The sequence below is a fragment of the Amia ocellicauda genome, chromosome 15, assembly GCF_036373705.1.
Source record: "Amia ocellicauda isolate fAmiCal2 chromosome 15, fAmiCal2.hap1, whole genome shotgun sequence".
NCBI lineage: Eukaryota > Metazoa > Chordata > Actinopteri > Amiiformes > Amiidae > Amia > Amia ocellicauda.
Window position 1 is genome coordinate 7,647,942 of NC_089864.1, and position 20,289 is coordinate 7,668,230.

The 20,289-nt window shown below is 38.3% G+C and overlaps 2 protein-coding genes across 4 annotated transcripts; one reads left to right on the forward strand and one right to left on the reverse strand.

The window, feature by feature from the left end:
- Positions 1-2,469: 2,469 nt before the first annotated feature.
- Positions 2,470-11,395, reverse strand: LOC136771284 (acyl-coenzyme A thioesterase 1-like). Of its 2 annotated transcripts, none has more exons than XM_066723471.1 (11): positions 11,297-11,395; positions 9,408-9,616; positions 8,809-8,908; positions 6,825-7,015; positions 6,569-6,747; positions 6,020-6,139; positions 5,815-5,897; positions 5,128-5,221; positions 3,509-3,589; positions 3,216-3,357; positions 2,470-2,779 (listed from the first exon to the last, which is right to left on the reverse strand). In XM_066723471.1, exons 1-11 carry the CDS (start codon positions 11,317-11,319, stop codon positions 2,655-2,657), a joined length of 1,347 nt encoding a protein of 448 aa, XP_066579568.1. In that variant the 5' UTR covers positions 11,320-11,395; the 3' UTR covers positions 2,470-2,654. The 2 variants fall into 2 exon arrangements, with proteins under 2 accessions (XP_066579568.1, XP_066579569.1); XM_066723472.1 differs by lacking the exon at positions 11,297-11,395 and adding an exon at positions 9,743-9,904.
- Positions 11,185-19,584, forward strand: LOC136771282 (acyl-coenzyme A thioesterase 1). 2 transcript variants are annotated; one of them, XM_066723470.1, is made up of 11 exons: positions 11,185-11,271; positions 12,387-12,595; positions 13,562-13,661; positions 14,303-14,493; positions 14,568-14,743; positions 15,160-15,279; positions 16,483-16,565; positions 16,814-16,910; positions 17,486-17,566; positions 18,087-18,228; positions 18,450-19,584. In XM_066723470.1, exons 2-11 carry the CDS (start codon positions 12,400-12,402, stop codon positions 18,578-18,580), a joined length of 1,317 nt encoding a protein of 438 aa, XP_066579567.1. In that variant the 5' UTR covers positions 11,185-11,271; positions 12,387-12,399; the 3' UTR covers positions 18,581-19,584. The 2 variants fall into 2 exon arrangements, with proteins under 2 accessions (XP_066579567.1, XP_066579566.1); XM_066723469.1 differs by lacking the exon at positions 11,185-11,271 and adding an exon at positions 11,418-12,048.
- The last annotated feature ends 705 nt before the right edge of the window (positions 19,585-20,289 follow it).

Genomic DNA, 20,289 nt, shown 5'->3' on the forward strand with positions numbered 1-20,289 from the left:
ATCTTTGAGATTGGGATTTGGATCTGGTAATCCAATCCTACCATTAATCAAGCTTAAAAGGTGTTTTGGGTTTTTTCAGAACTCAAGGGTGACATAAGGATAGTTTTGATCCTGAAAATCAGGATCATCTTGATCGCACTGGAAGGGTGGATTCAAGGTGGATTTAGACACATATTGTGATGTTATTACAGTGGGGAATCTTGGGAAAGATAAACCACTTGACTATAAATCAATAACAGTACTTAATGTTTACATTTTATTAAATTGACACAAGAAATAAGATGTTCCAATAATTAACAAATGACTCAATATATAAACAGAAAATGTAAAATGTAAGCAATGGAAAATAATAGCTGCAAAAAACTAATTGTCTAAAGTTCTTCATTGGAAAAATTAACCCCAGCATCTTGCAGTTGTTTTTGGAGAAGATGAATGTGCAATTCTGCATCTTTCTGTTGGAGAAAGGTCAGCTTGATTAGCTCTTCAGCTAGACTAATCTGTTTTTCAGCTTTTTCAGATTCCCTTGTCACAAGTTCTCCATAAGCATCATTATTGTTGTTTTTCTCAACATGTTTTCTTCTTTTTGGGGGTGGTTCTACCTGTGGGGATTGTTGTGGTGTGCCACGGGAGGTCTTCTGACTCATTAAGGGGACCAGAATCCTTACCATCATTCTCAGTCCCACAAAGCCCTGACTCACCTTCTTGTGAGACAGATTAAATGGCATGCAGAGCCTGAGATCTTGGTCTACCAATGATGTCAAGAATGATATCTGTGAATTCTCCTCGTTTGTGTGGCTTGTTCCCTGTTTGAGGGTATTTTGACTCACTGTGGTCTTTGGTGGTCTTTCTTCTACAGTAGTTTCACTTGCTCTGCCGTTCACAGTGGTATTTTACTATGTCATTGGAGACAGTTCATTATTTTGTTATGCATTTGAGAGTTGAATGTTGTCTGTAAGTTATCTTATACATTACAGTTATGTATATGTGAATAAAAGTAACATACAAACTGTGTTACAGTTCACTCATGTCTTTATGGCCTAACATGCTAAACAGAGGCATATTCAAATCAGGATTCTTGATCTTGTGGTATCTGGATCAGAATGATGATCTGATTATTTTCTGATAAAACGGAACAGAATCAGCAAGATTACTGTGATCCTGGATTGCAGGAAAGGGGATTACAAAATCTGGATCAGAATGAGCAATATTAACAAAACAGCAGGAAGAACATGAAAAGTTGAAGAAGTAGTTTGAGAGAGTTGGAAAGGCTGGAGAGGTTCCAGGAGGAAAGAGGTTTGTGGGGAAGGAATATAAGTAACCTGTAACATCCTCAAGGACCAAAGGAAAGGATCCAAGTGCAGGCTTAGAGTTGAAGCAGATAATCCGATAAACGATAGAGAGTAAACGGGGTCAGTCCAGGTCAATCGATCAAGCGAACAGGCTAGTGGGGAGATCCGAAAAGGGGTAAATGAGAGAGGGAAAAAAGAGGTCAATATACACGGTAAGGCACTCAAGAAACAATGCTCGGAATTGATTCAGGAGAGAATGCAAGACTTCACGATGATGCTGGGAAACAGAGGGGTTTAAATACTATGTAGGGGAGAGGGTTTGAACTAGGTGAAGGAGTGATTAGCCAATGGTAAAAGAGGAAGACAGAACAGGTGCACCTGGAGGGAAAGAATGTGGAGAAACTGGTTGTGCTGGATAGAGGAAAGAAGCTCTAGATTAGTATTCGGGAGAGGGAGACCTCTGGTGGTGAACTAAGGTAGGAGCAGGGGAGACCGTGACATAACCAGTATCACAAGCAGAGAGGCAGTACCAAGCAGATGGAGGAAACAAGCTGCAGTGACATTGTCCGCAGCCTCAGCTCACCATCAGACAGCAGTTTTAAAGAAGAAGTGGAGATGACTGTGAGAGAGAGAGGGCGATGACCTTGTAACTAAGTGCAAGCGATCAAAACTACTACAAACACACTGTCACTGATGCGTATTAGTACTCCTAACTTCACTGACGTTTTATGAAAATGGTCCAGCAGTTAACTGCTTATGCGTCAACATGGTTGGATAAAACACAAGGTCGATGTCTGTCTAATATATCCTGTACTATACGCTGCTGTTTCATTAATATATGCTCCCGAGCAACAGGCAGGTTTGTTATCAAAATAATTGTATTTACCTGAGAACTCTGCTACACACTTCCCAAGACACAGAGAGAGGCAGACACACACAGCGCCCATATAAAACAAAGAAAGATCACAGCAAAAGTTCAAAATGACGTATTCCCCGTTCTGTGTTTAAACTGTAACAGTCTTGTTAATTGCTGCAGAAACATGTAAGTTTCAAACTTGAGAAAGTCTGACTCTTGTTTCACTCTGAAATTAATAACTACTGATGCTTGGTTGGGTTTACTTCCAATGCAAGTACATTATGAAGCACGTTATTCATATACAGAATGGCATCTAGTCATACATTGTCTTCAAATGTTGATTTATTTGTAGTACACTTGAATTTTCTTTAAATCAGCTTTTAGTTTTCCTTGATCAAGGCGATCAATATATGAGGAGGCAACTCCTTTTCTACACATCTACACTTGTGTTATTGATGCTAACATTATAGTAAATGAATACATTCAGGTATCACTGAGATGTACTATAGCTACAAATGAGAGCTTGTGCCGGGACTGCAATAAAGATGCTGATCCAGAAATGCCAAGATCTTCTGCCACGAGTCTTCCTGTGCGTGAGAATGCAGTTTGGTCTCCCCGCCCCAAAGCATGGTGACTGAAAGAAAGACCAGCAAAGATTATATCCAATGATAGTATTCAGGTATTTCTTTAAGTGGAAAAATCTACATCTTTATCAGCATCTTATTTCTATAGTATTGTAGGTATTTATTTGCCATTGTGTAACATGTTGCACGACAGATCCATGAAGGTACAGCTGATGAGCCATTTCCCCCGTCTTTGTGATCAATGCCAATGCCACTCAGACTAAGTCATACACCGAGTAAATGTACAGTCAGTAACTCGGGGTCCATCATAATAGTGAGGGAGGAAAGTAATGGCTTTTCATCCACAAATCAACACAGCAGCTTCTCTAGTGCCTACAGGTACAAACGTCAAGGAAAGAGATCAGAATGTAAACTCTGTCATCTTCAGCATCTCTGGTGTGGGTGCTCACAGGGTGCTTTTAAGATTAAATATTGGGGTAAATATACCTTTAATCTTTATTTGGTCTACAATCATTTTGCTGGCGTAAGCGTGTGGGCTGTACGGAGGCTCTATCAGGTGACCGGCTCCAGGGTAGGACAGGGTTGTCAACAGATGACGATTCCCTGCCGTCTCCATCATTTTCTCTATCTGTAACAGAGGACGATGGTGCACTTGTACAGTTAGCATGTTTTCCATTGTGTGTGCTTGTATATGTGTGTTTGTCACTGCTTTCATTTTTTTTTCTTTTAGTAGATGTAAATCAATATTTTAATAGAAGTAAGACAGTTCCTGTCCTCACATCTTCTGCAGATTCAGCAGTGGGCCAGCTCTGATCATCTTCTCCAACAATCAGTAAAAGAGGACATTTTAACCTCCCCACCTACAGATCAAAAAACAAAAACAATGTATGTAAAATCTAGGGCTGTCTTCGAAAGTTCGAAGGTTCGTTGGTCACGGGACAATGACATTGATTTATTTCTCTTAGAAATTGACAATGTTTGAATACTGTAGTGTGCCACCACATCCTAAGTGTTAATGTGGTGAATGGCAGTGCGGTGGGGAGGAGTGTAGAAAGAGGGCATACAAGGTGAAGGGAGGCGGAAGAACGAGTCAGTGTGCGAGTGTGTTCAGTCCCTGAGACCTGTGTGTGCTGTAGTAATAAATAAAACCATTTGTTGTTGCACCCGCAATGATGAGTTGGGTCAATAATAAACCATGTCCCACTGTCTAAATTAAAACATTTGATTTGTATACTGCCTATTACTTAAATACAAGTGGCTGGATATAACTATGTTAGAAACCATAATATAAAGCACCTCAATTGCCACTGTCATGTAAGCGGGCACTGGACCAAATTAATTTAAACAATGTATTTTGAAAATATACGATTACACTGATAACATTTTTCTTCTTCTGAAAGAGCACTATCCCTCATTTGCCAGCATGCCTGTGGACCCCTGCGTTATACTGCTTATTGTTTCTTATTGTTGTTGTGCAATATCATGGACACGTAAAACAAAACAAATGTTAGGAAAAACATGTGCTGTTGGACTGTTTTGCTGAATGCACAGAAGACCCACAAAAGCTTAATGTCAGTTTGCTACCGAAAATGTGGAACAAGAAAGCTCTGGGATCATTTAACCAACATAAGTTTAAATGCATTATTTATTAGGCTTAATGAGTAACTTGACTATAACTGAAAGCAGCGCACTGGAGATGATCCCGTACAGTACAGAGCTCCGTACTAACCAAGTTCGTTGTAACTGACCCATTATATTATTAATAATAATATACAGAAAAATATAATGTTGACAAACTCAGAACTGTAGAAGGGAGTATTTTTATTATACAGTATTGTGCAAACGTTTTAGGCAGGTGTGAACTGTAGTTAACCCAGATGTTAAGGTTAGTAGTTCCTACTTTCAGTATAGTTGTCTTTTTTAATATTACTGAACACTAGGTTTTATTCATCAAGAGTTTTACACCGATTCATTATTTCCGACACTTTTCTGTATTGAATACAATACAAATTCCAAAGTTAACATACTTATACTGTATGTGCAGTGACATATGTAACATGCTTTTACTGGAAGGTTAACATGTTTCATGCAAGCTCATAAACCATGTGGTTGTATAAAATAATAAAAACATGATTACTGTTCGAGAAAATGTATTTTAAACTACTAGGGGATGTTTTATTTTGCTTATATGGATTAAAGTAGAATGTTCATTCAAATCTATATACTAGAAGCTAATGTGACAACATTGATAAGTATGCAAATAAGCACCAATGAAGCTTTGAACTTTCGTTCGGTAATGTGTTCCGGACACTTCAGGACAGCCCTAGTTATCATTAGCACAGTGACTCAAAGTTAATGAATTCCTACAATAAACACGCTGTGGGTCAGAAATACTTACATCCACTTTCTTGCTTGGATCTGGAGGGACTGGCAAAAACATATCCCTTGTGATCAAATGATTATTCTGATCACAGCGAAACTTATAATAATTTCTGAAAAATAAAGTGTGAGATATACAATGCTCATCAAATATGTATTTGTTTAAACTATACATGTATGAAACTGAACGATTCTTAGGTCTAGACCCTATCAAATCCTTGACTGAAAATTTAAAACAAATATAATATATTCTTAGAAGCCACTACTACCACATGACACAGGTTTGTAACTTGTGAGTTTTGCTGGTAGTTCAATGTTTGATTGGTCTAGGCCTCAGTGACATTTTACTTTATTAGAAGTGTGTACATATTGAATGCAAGCTCATTTCATTAATTTGGAATGGTAGCAGTCATAACATGTTTTATGTATATATTATCTTTATTTCCAACTTAATTTTTGTAATTTAATCTTAAACAACGATACAAATACTGGTTTATAAATCAACTAATTCAGTATCTGCTTGCATTTGCATTTGCTCCTAGGTGTTAATTAATCCTACTATACCTGATACCACATATAATGTATAAACCCTGATGATTTTGTTTTTAAAATATCATATTATTCTCAGCTTAAGTCAACATGATGATTGACTAGACAGTAAACAAATTGAACCAAAGCACTACAGATAAGCTATAAAGTGACTTACTTTTGCATCTCTGCCCTGATACTGGAAATTGGTTCCTTTACAGGTTGAACATGGCTGCCACTGATGCACACCACACATCTGGGCTGAGGGAGAGCAGAGATTCAATGAAGCACAATCCCACTGATACAGGTAATGCACTCTGCCTGATTTGTTCTGTGGTTAACATGAGTAAAAGACCACTTCCACTGTACACACAATGTCTTACATTTATTACAGCTGAATATGCAGTCACCCGTAGAGCAACAGCTGTTCCAAAACATAAGCCAAGCAAAGCCACTCGATCACTGGCTACCTGTGGATGGTCCTGAAGGATGGTGAAGGCTGTCTGATGCAAAAACAAGTACAACAATTACAATATATCACATCAACAAATGTGTTACATATTATCATAACATTTGTACTCCAGTTCTCTTCCCTGTGATCTCCCACTTATCAGTCACTGGACCTTCAAACCAAGATGCCCAATCAGTTCCTCTGTGCTGGAAGGAATCCCGCCCTCCTCATGACTTAATTTTAATTTCTTGGCAGACGTCCTTATCCAGGGTGATGTACAATTTACACAAGCATTACACCAGTGCAGTATTACAAATCAATACAGAGTACAATTCAAGAATTACAAATGGAGAAGACAGCACAGGACTAGGACTAGTGGTCTGATTTGGGAAAGCTTACTGGAACATAACTGCAACACATACAGGTTGGTTCCCTGCCCTTATTCAAAGATTGTCCTGATTTTTCCTTTTTAGGGATTTACCTCAAAATACTCATATCCAAGAGAGGGGTCGTTGTCAGGAGATTTTTCCATGACTTGTGTGGAATAATAGTCCAAAGCCAGAGACACGTAGCCATGAGATGCGAGGAGAGCAGAGCGGTACTCAACCAGCCCCCCTCCACCACCCCACATGTCCAGAACAGCAGGAAACGGGCCAGGACCTGCCAGGACATTTCTATCACTCTGTGACCAAATGTTCAAATAATCAAATTTTATTATTGTAATTATTATTAATTACCTAGTGGCACAAAGAGGGTTCCTCGGACTCCACTCTGCCTGATGTCAGTCCTGCGGACGCCTGGTGCCATGTACGAGCGCTCAGTAACAGCATGGGCCAGAGCAGACGCCTCTGTGAATCCATCCCCGATGTGCCCTGTATACACAGCAATGCGCACAACCACTGGGGTGCACACATCTGTCTTTCTGAACCTGAAGAAGTGCGTAAAAGTAATGATAGGAAGAGCAGTTTTATAAACATGAAAACGCTGCCGTTTCATGAAAGTCACTAACAAATGCAAAGCATTATTAATTATGTATGGAATTCCCTATTTAGAGGGTTGTGTTATGCAAAAGCGAAAACAATAAAAATAAAAACATTTTGCATATAGTGTAAAAACAACTGGGATAGAATGTATTTGGCTAATCAAACGTCAATGAGAAATCACAAAATGAAAATACTGTACATATTGACTGTAAATAACACTGCATAACAGATTTCACAGCAGATTTAACTCTTATAGAACAGGCATGAATAATACAGAGGTTAGGAAATGAAGGGTATAATAAAGGTGCTATAAATGCCTACATATAGACGGCTGACAAATTAAAGGAAAATCCTGAATAAATGAGTGGAGGAACATAACGAATGCAGATGCCTCCAAACGGTGTACTGCATGATACAATTAAGCAATTAAAATCCTATCATGCTCTGTGGCGTGTATAACAATGCTGAGCAGGTCCAGTTGACCTCGATTTTGGATCAAGGTGGCAAGAGGAAAGGATCTGAGTGACTGTGAAAGTGGGGTCATTATTGGGGCACGAATGGCAGGAGGTTCAGTCACAAAGACGCTCAACTGACTAGTGTTTCAATGGGAACAGTGACTAAAGTTACATCTGTATTTAGATCTATGTGAAGTACATCAGTAAATAGGGTTGGAAATTGTGGTTGAAAGTGCACAGTCGATGACCGTGATGCTCATGTAAGGAGAAACAGAAGAGCAGCTCTTTCCCAGGTGACTGAGATTGTCTATGCAGGACGTGATCAGACTGTGTCAGCAAGAACAGTCCGTCGAGAATGACACAGAGAGGGGTAATATAGTAGGGCTGCAGTGCATAAACCCCTCATTACAAAGACAAATGCACATGTGAGGGTTCAGTGGTGGAAAAACCATAGGTACTGGTCTACAGAGATGTTCGAAAAAAGTGATCTGGTCAGATGAGTCATCCTTCACCATATTCTCGACAAGTGGGCAAGTGCATGTGTGGGACACCAAGAGAGCGGGACAGGCCTGACTGCTGGACCCCTACAGTGAGGGGGTCAGGAGGCTCTGTTATGCTGTGGGGGGCATTTTCCTGGCATGGTTTGTGTTCACTTGTCCCCTTAGAGGGAAGGGTCACTGCAAATCATTACAAAGTTATTCTGAGTGATCACCTTTATCCTATGGTGACACATTTCTATCCTGATGGGAGTGGTCTCTTCCAGGATGACAATGCACATCCACAGGACACGAGGGGGCACTGAATGGTGTGATGAGTATGAAAATGATGTGAATCATATGTTATGGCCTTCACAGTCACCACATCTAAAACCAATTGAACACCTATGGGAGATTGTGTCGCTCTCCACCACCATCATCGAAACACCAAATGAGGGAATATCTTTTGGAAGAATGGTGTTCATCCCTCCAGTAGAGTCAGAGACTCGTAGAATCTGTGCCGAGAGCATTGAAGATGTTCTGGCTCGTGGTGCCCAACACCTTACCGAGACACTTTATGTTGTTTTTTCCTTTAATTTGTCACCTGTCTGTAAGTACACTGTATGCATGAGGCATTGAGTTCTAGGACAGCAAATATTTCTCTACAGATTTTATCCACTCGAAAACTGGTGTAATGTGATCTCATTACCATTCCTTCCAGAGTAACATCATTAAATGCAATAATTCAATTAAAGTGAATTCATGTTATTGTGCTCCTACTCCATTCAAGCTGACAGTGAAGTTTACCTAAGTCCTGGTCTACTTCCAGGTGCTGGCTTCATACTCCACAGCAGACCCATGGGCTCAAGGCCATCATACGAGCCTCCTAGACTCACATCTTCAGCGACTACAAGAAACAAAAGCAGGGGCTTCATGTTACAGTGCTTCGTATTTATTAATTAATCTATTCATCCATTCCTTGGTTTATTTATTAGCAGATGCCCTTATCCAGGGCAAGCTATACTTTACATAATAAACAATTCATAACTTTACAGAGTGAAATAATACAATCAGTAAAAAATATAATAAGCAAACAAGTCTCTGTGGGCTTTTACTGAGTGAGAAGAAGCGTTTTTTCCTAATCTTCTCTGTTTATTGGGCACAAGGCTGTACTGTGAAGATAACAGTGTACATTTATTTTTAGTCATTGGCTGTAAATTAGCAGACCACAGTCGAGAGATTTACATCCCAGAAATCAATTTAATCATTAGTAAAGTCAACTATGCACGGATTAATTGATCTAAAATGTGGTTACATATAGTGCCAGTAGAGTTAATGCCAGTCACATGTATTGTTATTAATTTTATAACTGCATATATTGAAAAAAGGTAAACACAAGGTCATACCTTTCACTGTCCCTTTACCGTCACTGACATAGTGCCCAAATGCCTCCCAGAAGTCACTGTCCTCGGACTGAGTCAGAGAGTGCAGGGTGACGGCTTGTCCTGGCAGTAAATTCTTCACAGTGATTTGAAACTTCTCATCTATGAGTCCTCTTGAGGGCTGTATGGTGATCAGGGGACAGGAACCCTTTCCAGCCATTGCTGTTATTGACCTGCAATATGACCACTGAGTTAGTACATATAGAAAAGCAAAACATGAGGTGTAGTGTGCATAGTGTAGATATCAGCTGAAGAACAAACCAGAAGAAATACACAAGCTGATTGGATCTACCACCTACGTTTTGTGATACTAATCAGATCAGCTACATAGATTCTGTGTCTTCAAATAAATCAAACTGACATTTGATTAATTCCCCTGAACAAACTTTGGCAAGTGTTAAAATAATGCTAAGAAACATATAACCATTTTAATAGCTGCATATACGTATTTGATTTAACAAAGTCAGAGAGACAAACATAGTCAATCCTAAAAGTCTGGATATTCCAGTTAAAAGAGTTAAGGCACAATGGACTTTGATGTCACTGTAGTTATTCAGGTGCAACGACCTCAAGGGCACAGTCATTTAAATGAAGGGGTGTGAGGGTTTACAGATATCTGCTATAGTTCTATCCCAAAGTAATTTAAAAGTAGCCCAATTAAAAAAAACAAATGTGCCAGCCTGAGAAAACAACAGCCCGTGGCATATTGCCAATAAAGAATATTGAATCTGAACCCCTTAAAAGAAACGCTTTAAATGATTTAGCCAATTGTGAAATTATAAGCAGGGACAGAATATCAGACAGGCTTTCTGATTTGTATAAAAATATGAGACAGTGTTTAGTAAAATAACTGAAATTGTTCAAGAAACTGATTAATATTTTTAAGTGGCACATGAATTTGAAACGCTTTCTTCTGTTGAACAATTTCATTCATTTCTCATCAGAGATTAACAAGAACAAAATCGATGATTTGCCTTTTTCAAGCCATTTGATCTGCAAACATCATATGATTTTGAAGAACCTGATTTATATGTCAGCTTGTTGCTTAATGTAGATGTTAGCCACAACATTTCACTATCATTTTTATTTTGGGATTTAAAATAAGGATAATAGTAGCACTTTTGAATATGTGGAACTGTGAATAAAAATATAAGTATCACTCCATCCATAGACTGTGCATGTGGTTTGTTAGAGGAGATTTAACAAAACACGTCAAACATATAAGATCCCAATAAATCGATCTATTATTTGTGTAATGAAGTTGAGCTGCCGAAATAGAACACAGTAAGTCAGTGAGATACTTTGATTTGTAAAATGTTTGTGCACTTTTTAACAACTGTGCTTGTGAAAGTAGATACTTTTCTAAAGGTAATTGCTAATCAAAATGTATGTAGGCTAAAAGCTGCTTTGTTAAATAAATGCTGATTTGATATGGTGTAATAGTGTAAGTGACTGAACATTAATCCTATAATAATAATAATCTATGAATATTCATTCAGTTGGGGAGCCGACACTCAATTTTTATGCACAGGATATGGTAGATATTTTAATTTCTTAAAATGTTTAATTGAAATTGTATTGCATTAGGTTTCATTATAGGGGTGCATACATGTGGAATATTGATTCTATCCCTCTCTCAGTGCTGTATTAAGCTGTGCTGCCATCTATTTATTCTGTTTTTACTGTGTATGGTTGAGCTAATGAATCTAATCCATTCTAGCTAAACCCTGTACAGAACAAACCGAGTATTGTGCTCTTAGAAAAGCGGTTACGTCATAGGCGAGGAGGCGCTGGAACTCGGACAGACAGGGTCGGTCGTTTGGAAGCGGTAAGATGAAAACAACAATCCTTACTTTTCCATTTTAGTGATCTGCATCAGTGGGGAAACCTGCACGAACACAAAGCCCAGCACTGCATGCAACAGTATAAGCACATGATGGGTGTTGCAAACGGGCTCTGTCTCCCGCACAATTTCGTGAACTTTGATCGATATAGATACACGAATTTAACATATATCTACGGCAACGCGAGAGGGACAAACCTAATCTTCCATCTTTGCTACATATATTCACAACTATGGCTACGTTGTAATCGTATCACTGGAGTGATATCATATTTTAAAGTACACACATATACATACACACAAATGCATGTGTGTGCATACGTTTGAATGTAAATGTTTTATGTCTAAGTGTTATAGGATGAATATCTGCCTCACGACAGAAAGAGCATCGATTAGTGTGCTTGTGTGCATTACCTTACCCGAGACGTGTAACTTTGCATTTCGGACGCTATAGTAATCTTTCCAAAGATGTGCTGTGAAGACAGCTCTGCTCTCCCAGTTGCGCGACTGCAGCACTGGGATTGGAGGAATTGCGCAGATCTGTGCGGAACAGCAGCACGGGAGCGCAGCTCTGCAGAGTTTTGCGCAGATCTGCAGATTGCAGCGATCCCAACTGCGGATATCTGCGCTACTCAAACAGGAAACTAGTACTGCTAGGATCTTGGCTACATTGCAGCGTTGCATGCGCGTCGGCATGTTTATGAATGGAGCTCGGATACTACTGTATCCCCGCTTTGTTGCGGGTTTAAACAACTACAAAAGGTAAGAAATTCTAGTGAAATTCTCATTCTTGCATTTACAAGTTGTGGTATTTGATACATTTCATTTTATGGCTTCTTCTGATCAGAGTGAGTATTAATCTTCACTTCCGATTTATGTTGCTATTCTCGTAAATCTGTTTACTTTGTAATTACATAATTTCCATATCACCGCAAGTTTGTTTTCTTTTTGAAACTTTTTGTTTCAACAATTTAAACTGTGAGTTAATTCATCTAACGAGGTCAACATTCTTTGAGTCCATGCACACTATTATTACTATTATTATTGCCTAATGTTTTTATGTGCTTTCCTTCTTCTACGCATATGGTCAAATATTGTAGGCTAATAACCACCATGGCTGGAAAGGGTTCCTGTCCCCTGATCACCATGCAGCCCTCAAGAGGACTCATAGATGAGAAGTTTCAAATCACTGTGAAGAATTTACTGCCAGGACAAGCCGTCACCCTGCACTCTCTGACTCAGTCCGAGGACAGTGACTTCTGGGAGGCATTTGGGCACTATGTCAGTGACGGTAAAGGGACAGTGAAAGGTATGACCTTGTATGAGGTATGACCTCTTCTCAATATATATGCAATTATAAATGTACTTGTCTATAAAATATAGCAAAGAGTGATGTTCTAGAATTGAAAACAAATCTACACTTTTATTGTAAAGTTGGAAAAACTACATTCTGAAGCCATTTGAACAATTATGATGTGTATATATAGTCCAGTTCAAGAGGTTTGGTAAAATGAAGATAACTGAAGTAGCTCAAAAGATACTTGAAGTCGGACATTGTCCAGCTAGGACAATATATCAGCATCCATGGAGATCTTCTGGAAGAAATAAAAAAAAGAGTGGAAATGGGAACATTTCCATGAAGTGAGAAACATTTGATCAATACATACTACAGTGCTCATTTATGGCTCTGAACCTGATCACTAAATGCATAAAGGTTACAGAAACTGGAAACCACACAAAGAAGCAAGGAAAGATGTATGCTTTGAATAATAAGAAGCAGCAAAACAAATAGAGGGATACAATGACAAAAGTTTGTGACATCACTGAAAGTGAACATGGGAAAACAGACCAAAGAAGGACAGAAGGTACAGAATGGATTCCTATTGATGAAATAAGAAGCTTTGATGGCATGACCTGGAAATGAGACCCTGTACACTGAAACATGAACATACTGACTAATTATGATTAGTACAAATGGTAATTGAATGAATTACATTCAAATAAACCACACAAGACTTAAAAATGGAGTCAAGAACATCCCAATCAAAACACATTTTATTGAGCTAACTCATGCAGAAATATACAGTTGGTATGCAGTACAATAATGGGTAAAATGTATTTTGCACAACTTGGTTTAATTAAGCAAATTACATTGCCATGCATGGGTAGGAATGAAGTGCAGCCTTAGAAAGCATGTCACGTAATACCCTACTGATTGGGTATGAGCTTGTATTTCTTAGCAATATGATTAATGCATTTTTTATTAATTTTTAAGTTGCTGAAGATGTGAGTCTAGGAGGCTCATATGATGGCCTTGAGCCCATGGGTCTGCTGTGGAGTATGAAGCCAGTGCCTGGAAGTAGACCAGGACTTAGGTAAAACTGCCTAAACATCTAATAGTATTGAGCCTGACAGTGCCTGTGTCAAGACTCTTCTGGTGATCTTGTCCCAATGGAAATTTGAAAATGGCTTTTTCTCTTGCTCACTCCATCTTATCTTCATCTATAATTATACGGACAAGTACTGGCACTTGGTGTTCAGTTTAAATGGAAATGAAAATGTGTGTGTATACCATATTTTTGAACACAACTGCTGCATTTTAGTTTCCTTATTTATTATATTTCTTATCAGACGCTCTTATCCAGGGCGACTTGCAATTTGTTACAGTACATCACATTATTTCTACATACATTGTCCCATTTATACAGCTGGGTTTTTACTGAAGCAGTGTAGGTACAGTGCCTTGCTCAAGGGTACAAGAGCATTGTCCCACCCCTGAGACTGAACCCTCCACTTCAGAGTCCAGTCCATAATTGCCTTTCACTGCTGGCCATTCCCTTTTATGGGCACTGTGGCTCTTTAGCTCTGGTCACTGCTTAGAAACCACATTTGTTTTTTTAAATTGCTTTTGATGGGGGATTTCTTGCCAATTGTAAACATGAGAAAGCAGGTGCATCATGATTTCTCAAGCTCTGCAGTCTGAAAGTCACTTTTGATCATTGTCGCCAACCTTCAGGTTTCGAAAGAAAGATGTGTGCACCCCAGTGGTTGTGCGCATTGCTGTGTATACAGGGCACATCGGGGATGGATTCACAGAGGCGTCTGCTCTGGCCCGTGCTGTTACTGAGCGCTCGTACATGGCACCAGGCGTCTGCAGGACTGACATCAGGCAGGGTGGAGTCCGAGGAACCCTCTTTGTGCCACCAGGTATATTATCTATGAATGTTAGCATATTAATTACTTGAACATTTGGTCACAGAGTGATAGAAATGTCCTGGCAGGTCCTGGCCCGTTTCCTGCGGTTCTGGACATGTGGGGCGGTGGAGGGGGGCTGGTTGAGTACCGCTCTGCTCTCCTTGCATCACATGGCTACGCGTCTCTGGCTTTGGAGTATCTGTCCCACAGTGAAGGGCAAAATGCCTGGGCTTCCCAGAGCCTAGAAGAACAATATTTTGAGGTACATAGTTTTGCAAACCTTTAATTTCCTTTAAATCCGCATTAAAGACTGGATTATTATTGTAAACTGCATCAATATAAGAAACTGTATCATAATTACATTTCTGACATGTACTTTTGGGGTGCAGTCTGTTTTTATTACATGTATATTAATCCTAAAACACTTAGTTTTTTCACCTTTGTCAAATTTTTTGGTTAAACATTAGAGTATTTTGACTGTATGTGTTTGTGTAGATGCCATTATTGTTGGAAATTCCATAACTTTCAGAAGAAACTTTTACACCAACAGGCTTTCAGTTTGTGAACTTTGCTTTGTTGATATTACACACCTAACACAATTATTTGTTTGAGAAATGGTCAAGCACTGCAATAATCATGATGTATTTACAAGTTTTGTTTTTCTCATCTGACATCAAGACTGCCTTCACCATCCTGAAGGACCATCCGCGGGTTGCCAGTGATCGAATGGCCTTGTTGGGTTTATCCTTTGGAAGCTCTATTGCATTACGGTTGACGGTCTACTCAAAAGTAGTAAATGTAAGTGTCCGAGATGTTTCCCATCATGTCAGCTGATGTTGCCCCATAAACATTTAATAGCCTCTTACAGCCTCTTGCCCCGTTTTCGTTAATGGTGTCGGATCGGTTAGTTATTAGCAACCAGATGAATGCGATTCCTTGGGCATTTCAAATGTGGTATTGTTTTAAAATTTAAAAAATGCAATTAACAAAACCCATAATCCTTTGAAGACTGTCTTGGTCTAAGACAAGTTGTTTTGCTTCTTTTAGGTTCATTTAGTATGCATGAGATTTTTCTGTTAATTCCTTTGGTATATTCAATTACTGTATTAATGGTGTATATATACATGTGACGGGACAGCTTTAGTCCCTGCTCCCTTACTGCAGCATCACAGAGTGTGATATTAATAGATGCTTTCTGTACTGTATGATTGTGTACGTGTCTGTGGATACAACTTTACAAACAGTGCAAAGGCAGATGTCTTGTGTAGGAAAGATTTATTTACATTAATATACCTAATTTCCATTTGCAATAGAGTGAATATTTACATAAGAGGAAGTGATTGAAGGTGGGGATTAATGCATAGTAATTAATTTGTTATTGTTATGATGTGAATACAAGCAGGATGTATGGGGTGCAAACCTGCATTTATGCAAGTTTCATATTACAGAACAAAGGTTTATTGACTGCATTGTAATGTTTCTTCATTTACTATAAAGCCTCTCTTTCTATTTCTATGTAAAAACTTACCTCAACAAGTGACTCTCTATGTATGCAGTTCTGTCTTTCACATTCTGTTAATAGGGCATGAGCTTGGCTCTCCATATATTACATATATATGTATTTGTTTATTGAGTTATTTATTTATAGTTTCAAGTGCAATAACACAACTGAACTGTTTTATATTTAAATTAATAATTATGCAACAGTCTAACTGGATCTGATTAATGGTTTAGCTGGGGAGGAGGTGGATATAGCCACAGCTATAAATGGGTTAGTATGTCAATAACCAAGAGAGGGGTTTGACTTTAAATGGAGAGTCTGTCTGGAGTGTATTATGAAGGTAAAGAACTGTTAATCTGAAACCGCAGCAGAGCTGTTTGAAGCTGTTTGACGATTTAGTTGTCCACTACACTCTCATTTGGGACTTGTGTCACTTCTTGCTTGAGACCACTCTCCCATGTTTACATCCTGACAATACAATGCCTATTTCTTCCCCTCAGCCCAGGTGTTTGGTGTGCATTAGTGGGAGTCACGTCCAACTGGTTGGGAACTCAATTTCCAATTCCTTTCATGAATTTAACATGTGAGTTGTTTTGCATCTTATCCATGTTTTCTGTATGAAATGGTTTAGTCTGCTTTTGCTTTAACACTTATCACCTATAGACTTTTTCAAAAAGACGGTTTCAATATGAGTGTAGTTCTTATCTTTAAGACCAGTAAAAAGTAAAAAGGTTTATGTGTTTGAAGATTTCCAGCTGAGAACATGGACCAGTCTGTGATATCTCTATAATCCATCCTTATCTCGACCATTTTATTTATATGTATATTCAGGAATATTAATGGAATGACAAGGACTGATGACAATAATAATTTGATCTGGAGAAACCTCATTCTGCCAATCCCCACAGAAGCGAACCGGAAAGTACAGGTAAGTAAGAAGGGACCTATAAGGGTTTTGCTATCCTGGGAAGTTTCTTTTTAGGATGCTTCTGTAAAGAGAACTTTAACTGGGGGTAGTTAAGCAGATATTTTCATACATTTCAGATGTTTAGAGACCATTTTGGCTCGGACCACCTGTTTTTGTGTTAAATTGAATGTTCCAGATGTGAATGTAATTTGAAAGATCTAAACTACATTTTTAAATGTTTCAATAATTCATTTACATCAACATTTAAAGTACATCTGGAACCTGAAAAGAAAAGATCATCAATTCCATGATCTGCAATGAGCAGTTAATCAGACTCTGAATCTTTGTCAGGGACACTTCGTTGGTCAGTTCAGTGGTCATTCATACATCATACAACAATCGGCAATTATTTAAAAATAATAATTTAAACCATGATGCACCATTCCGTGTCCAACCCTTACACTTTATTCTGGTTTAATTGTCAACAGTCTGTACTTCTGTACATATAATTAACTATAGTTTAGGTCTGAAGGCCTTTCTCTCTGGTGGCCTTAGTTAGACTGTTCTTCTCTGATATTCTGTTTTCTAATCTGTAGGTGGGGAGGATAAAATGTCCTCTGTTACTGATTGTTGGAGAAGATGATCAGAACTGGCCCACTGCTGAATCTGCAGAAGATGTGAGTAGCCCATATTTTCTATCACTAAGTAATGCACTTTACATTGTGTGCACGGAGTAGAATTAAGTATAAGCCTATTATTTGGTTGGTCTAATGTATTTGGACTATTGTATGTAGTTACTGTATTACCTTCATATATATTTGTTATTGTACGCGTTATGCTGCCATTTCTTATATGCACGAATCTTGTAAAATGTAAATATCCAGTGTTTTATTAATACAAAACGATCCAAGGTAACTTGATTATTGCAATATGAGTATTAAGTGATCTGGCTCCTAAGTAAACACGGAAGTGAACCATGAAACAAATTTGCATTTAGTAAGTTTATGTTTATGCAAAATAGCTTAATCTTCATTTTAATCATAACTGGTGATGGAAAAAGTTCTATCAATCATCTTCTAAGTACATAAATGATGATACTAATACTAACTTGTATGCCTATTAATGGCACTGAAAACCAGAACACAGACATTTGATTCATAGGGCAATACCTGACAAAATGACCTGTCTCTTATCCAGATGGAGAAAATGATGGAGGCGGCAGGCAATCGTCATCTGCTGACAACCCTGTCCTACCCCGGAGCTGGTCACCTGATAGAGCCTCCGTACAGCCCACATGCTCGCGCCAGCAACTTCATGTTATTCCCACAGAGGACAAAGGGTAAGATTAGACCTGAATTCTCCCCACCCCCGTTTCCTAACTTTTTGTCTACTTATTATTATGAATGTTTGGATAACTTCTCTTTCAAACACCATGACACGATGATATTGATTTAACCTTGATTTGGGCCAAAAAATATATATAGCTGGATAAGGAAGGTAAAATACACTTAATGTTACTCTAGCAATGCATTTACTTTCCCAACTCATTCTTTCCTTCAGTATCATTGCTCTGGGGAGGGGAGACCAAAGCTCACTCTTACGCACAAGAGGACTCGTGGCAGAAGATCTTGATGTTTCTGGAAGAGCATCTCTATGTTAGTCCCAATGGAGTTCCTCTTTCGAAGCTTTGAGCCTCTTTGACTGGGTATAGTGATTAACGCACAGCTACTTAAGTCTGAAAACTGTAGGGATCAATATAACAAACTGAAATGAGCGAATGGGAAATTTGATAGAATTTTATGAATTTTTGGCGATTCTGAATCGCGATAATGGTAGAGGATTCATGTAAATCATATTTGTACATCCTTAAGTAGCATAAGGCGTATTGCGTAAGTCTGTGTGTGATCATATACAGTACGTACCTTGCTTTGTAAAGTGATTGTAAAATGTTGTCTATCACAGTCTTCTCCCCTTTGCTGATTAGGACTAGGTTGGTCAGAGACTGACAGTTTATTGCTGGTGCAACCTTTAATCTTAATTGTTAGTGCCTAAAGGACCTTTCACACTGAGCGTATCCTACCAAAACATCAGTGTCAGGCTTTTTATTTTTTTTACGTCAAGTTGCTTTCACACCGAATGTAACAAAACCTGAAAGAACTGTCTATAATATATGTTTTTAATTCTTATAAATACAATTTATAATCTATATTTTAAGTATTTGAACGCCAGTGTTATGACTTTTAGGTGTAGTAAAGACAGCTACTGAAAAGCATGTGTTTACACTGAACATTTTCATTTTAAGTGGATAATCATCATATAAAAGCAATGTTTACCAATAGAGGATTTACAGTGAATGTGATTAGATTTCACACAACACGTACAAAAAACAGGACCTGGTCAGTTTTTGACATGGTCAGTTTTATGCCACGTAGCCAATGTGAAAGCTTGCATAGGAAGTATTGTATTCTAAGGAAATAATATATGCCTCTATTTATTTACGTCAGCTGAATGTGCATTTTTGTTGACTACTGGGTAAAGGCATCTGTGAAAGTTTTTATTGAAGACACTAATCATATTGTATGTAGAAATATTCTAGAGAAGCTGCTTCCATGGTATGGTTGTGTAGGTCATTCTTCCTACAGTAAGGAAGGATCTACTGTCCTCTGTATGAAATAAACCAGTTTCTAAGCTTTAATTTGTCTCTGCTCGTCTTGGTTTTCATGTTTACATATCAGCAGCCGTTTTTTTTTTTTTTTTTTCTCCTCAGATTTCCTTTCAGGATTTGAATACCTGCCTGAAATCTACAGACTTCCCTCTTCCTAGCTGAAATGATTGAGTTATTTTCACTTACTGGGCACTAAGTATCAGTCTAGGAATTATGCTGTCTTTAACATACAAGTTCATTTAATGGTTTTCCCATGGTGTACCTATTGGTATCCAGTAGATATTTATTGGTCAAAATAAACCCTAAATTCTTTCTATAGGTCTTTCAAGGGTCACCTATGTGTCATTTTTGTTTTGTACATGTTAGTATGATTTGAGGATTAGAAACCCTTAGTGCTCTCTGATCTACTCCAGCTTGAGCAGTTTGCTATATCAGTGACGTCTGTTTGTCAATGTACTATTTGCTTTCTCAAGGGCGCATGTAACCTCGGATTATTGCAAGTGGCAGGTAATGAATTAACTTTTCAGGTGAACTTAAACCTACAAAACCTTTTGATTGTAAATTAGGGAAAATTTATTAATTAATTTATTTTTTTGGACAAGATTCTGAAATTGTTCCAAAGTGGTATTGGATCTATTCATTGATAAATGAATGATTGCAGGTCTGTAATGATCAGTTTTTGGTTTATCCTCTCTCTGCTTGTTTATATGTAGGAGCAAGACTGGGGGTGGGGGT

What these genes read in the sequence shown, in the direction of transcription:
- LOC136771282 (XM_066723469.1), top strand. Translation starts at nt 11,969, where the DNA reads ATGCGCGTCGGCATGTTTATGAATGGAGCTCGGATACTACTGTATCCC. An exon ending in TAGAAGAACAATATTTTGAG is followed by an intron (nt 14,744 to 15,159) that starts GTACATAGTTTT and finishes TCTGACATCAAG; the next exon opens with ACTGCCTTCACCATCCTGAA. An exon ending in ATTCCCACAGAGGACAAAGG is followed by an intron (nt 18,229 to 18,449) that starts GTAAGATTAGAC and finishes TCTTTCCTTCAG; the next exon opens with TATCATTGCTCTGGGGAGGG.
- LOC136771284 (XM_066723471.1), bottom strand. Translation starts at nt 11,319, where the DNA reads ATGCAGATCACTAAAATGGAAAA. An exon ending in GGAAGTAGACCAGGACTTAG is followed by an intron (nt 7,016 to 8,808) that starts GTAAACTTCACT and finishes GCACTTCTTCAG; the next exon opens with GTTCAGAAAGACAGATGTGT. An exon ending in ATCCAAGCAAGAAAGTGGAT is followed by an intron (nt 3,590 to 5,127) that starts GTAAGTATTTCT and finishes TTTGATCTGTAG; the next exon opens with GTGGGGAGGTTAAAATGTCC.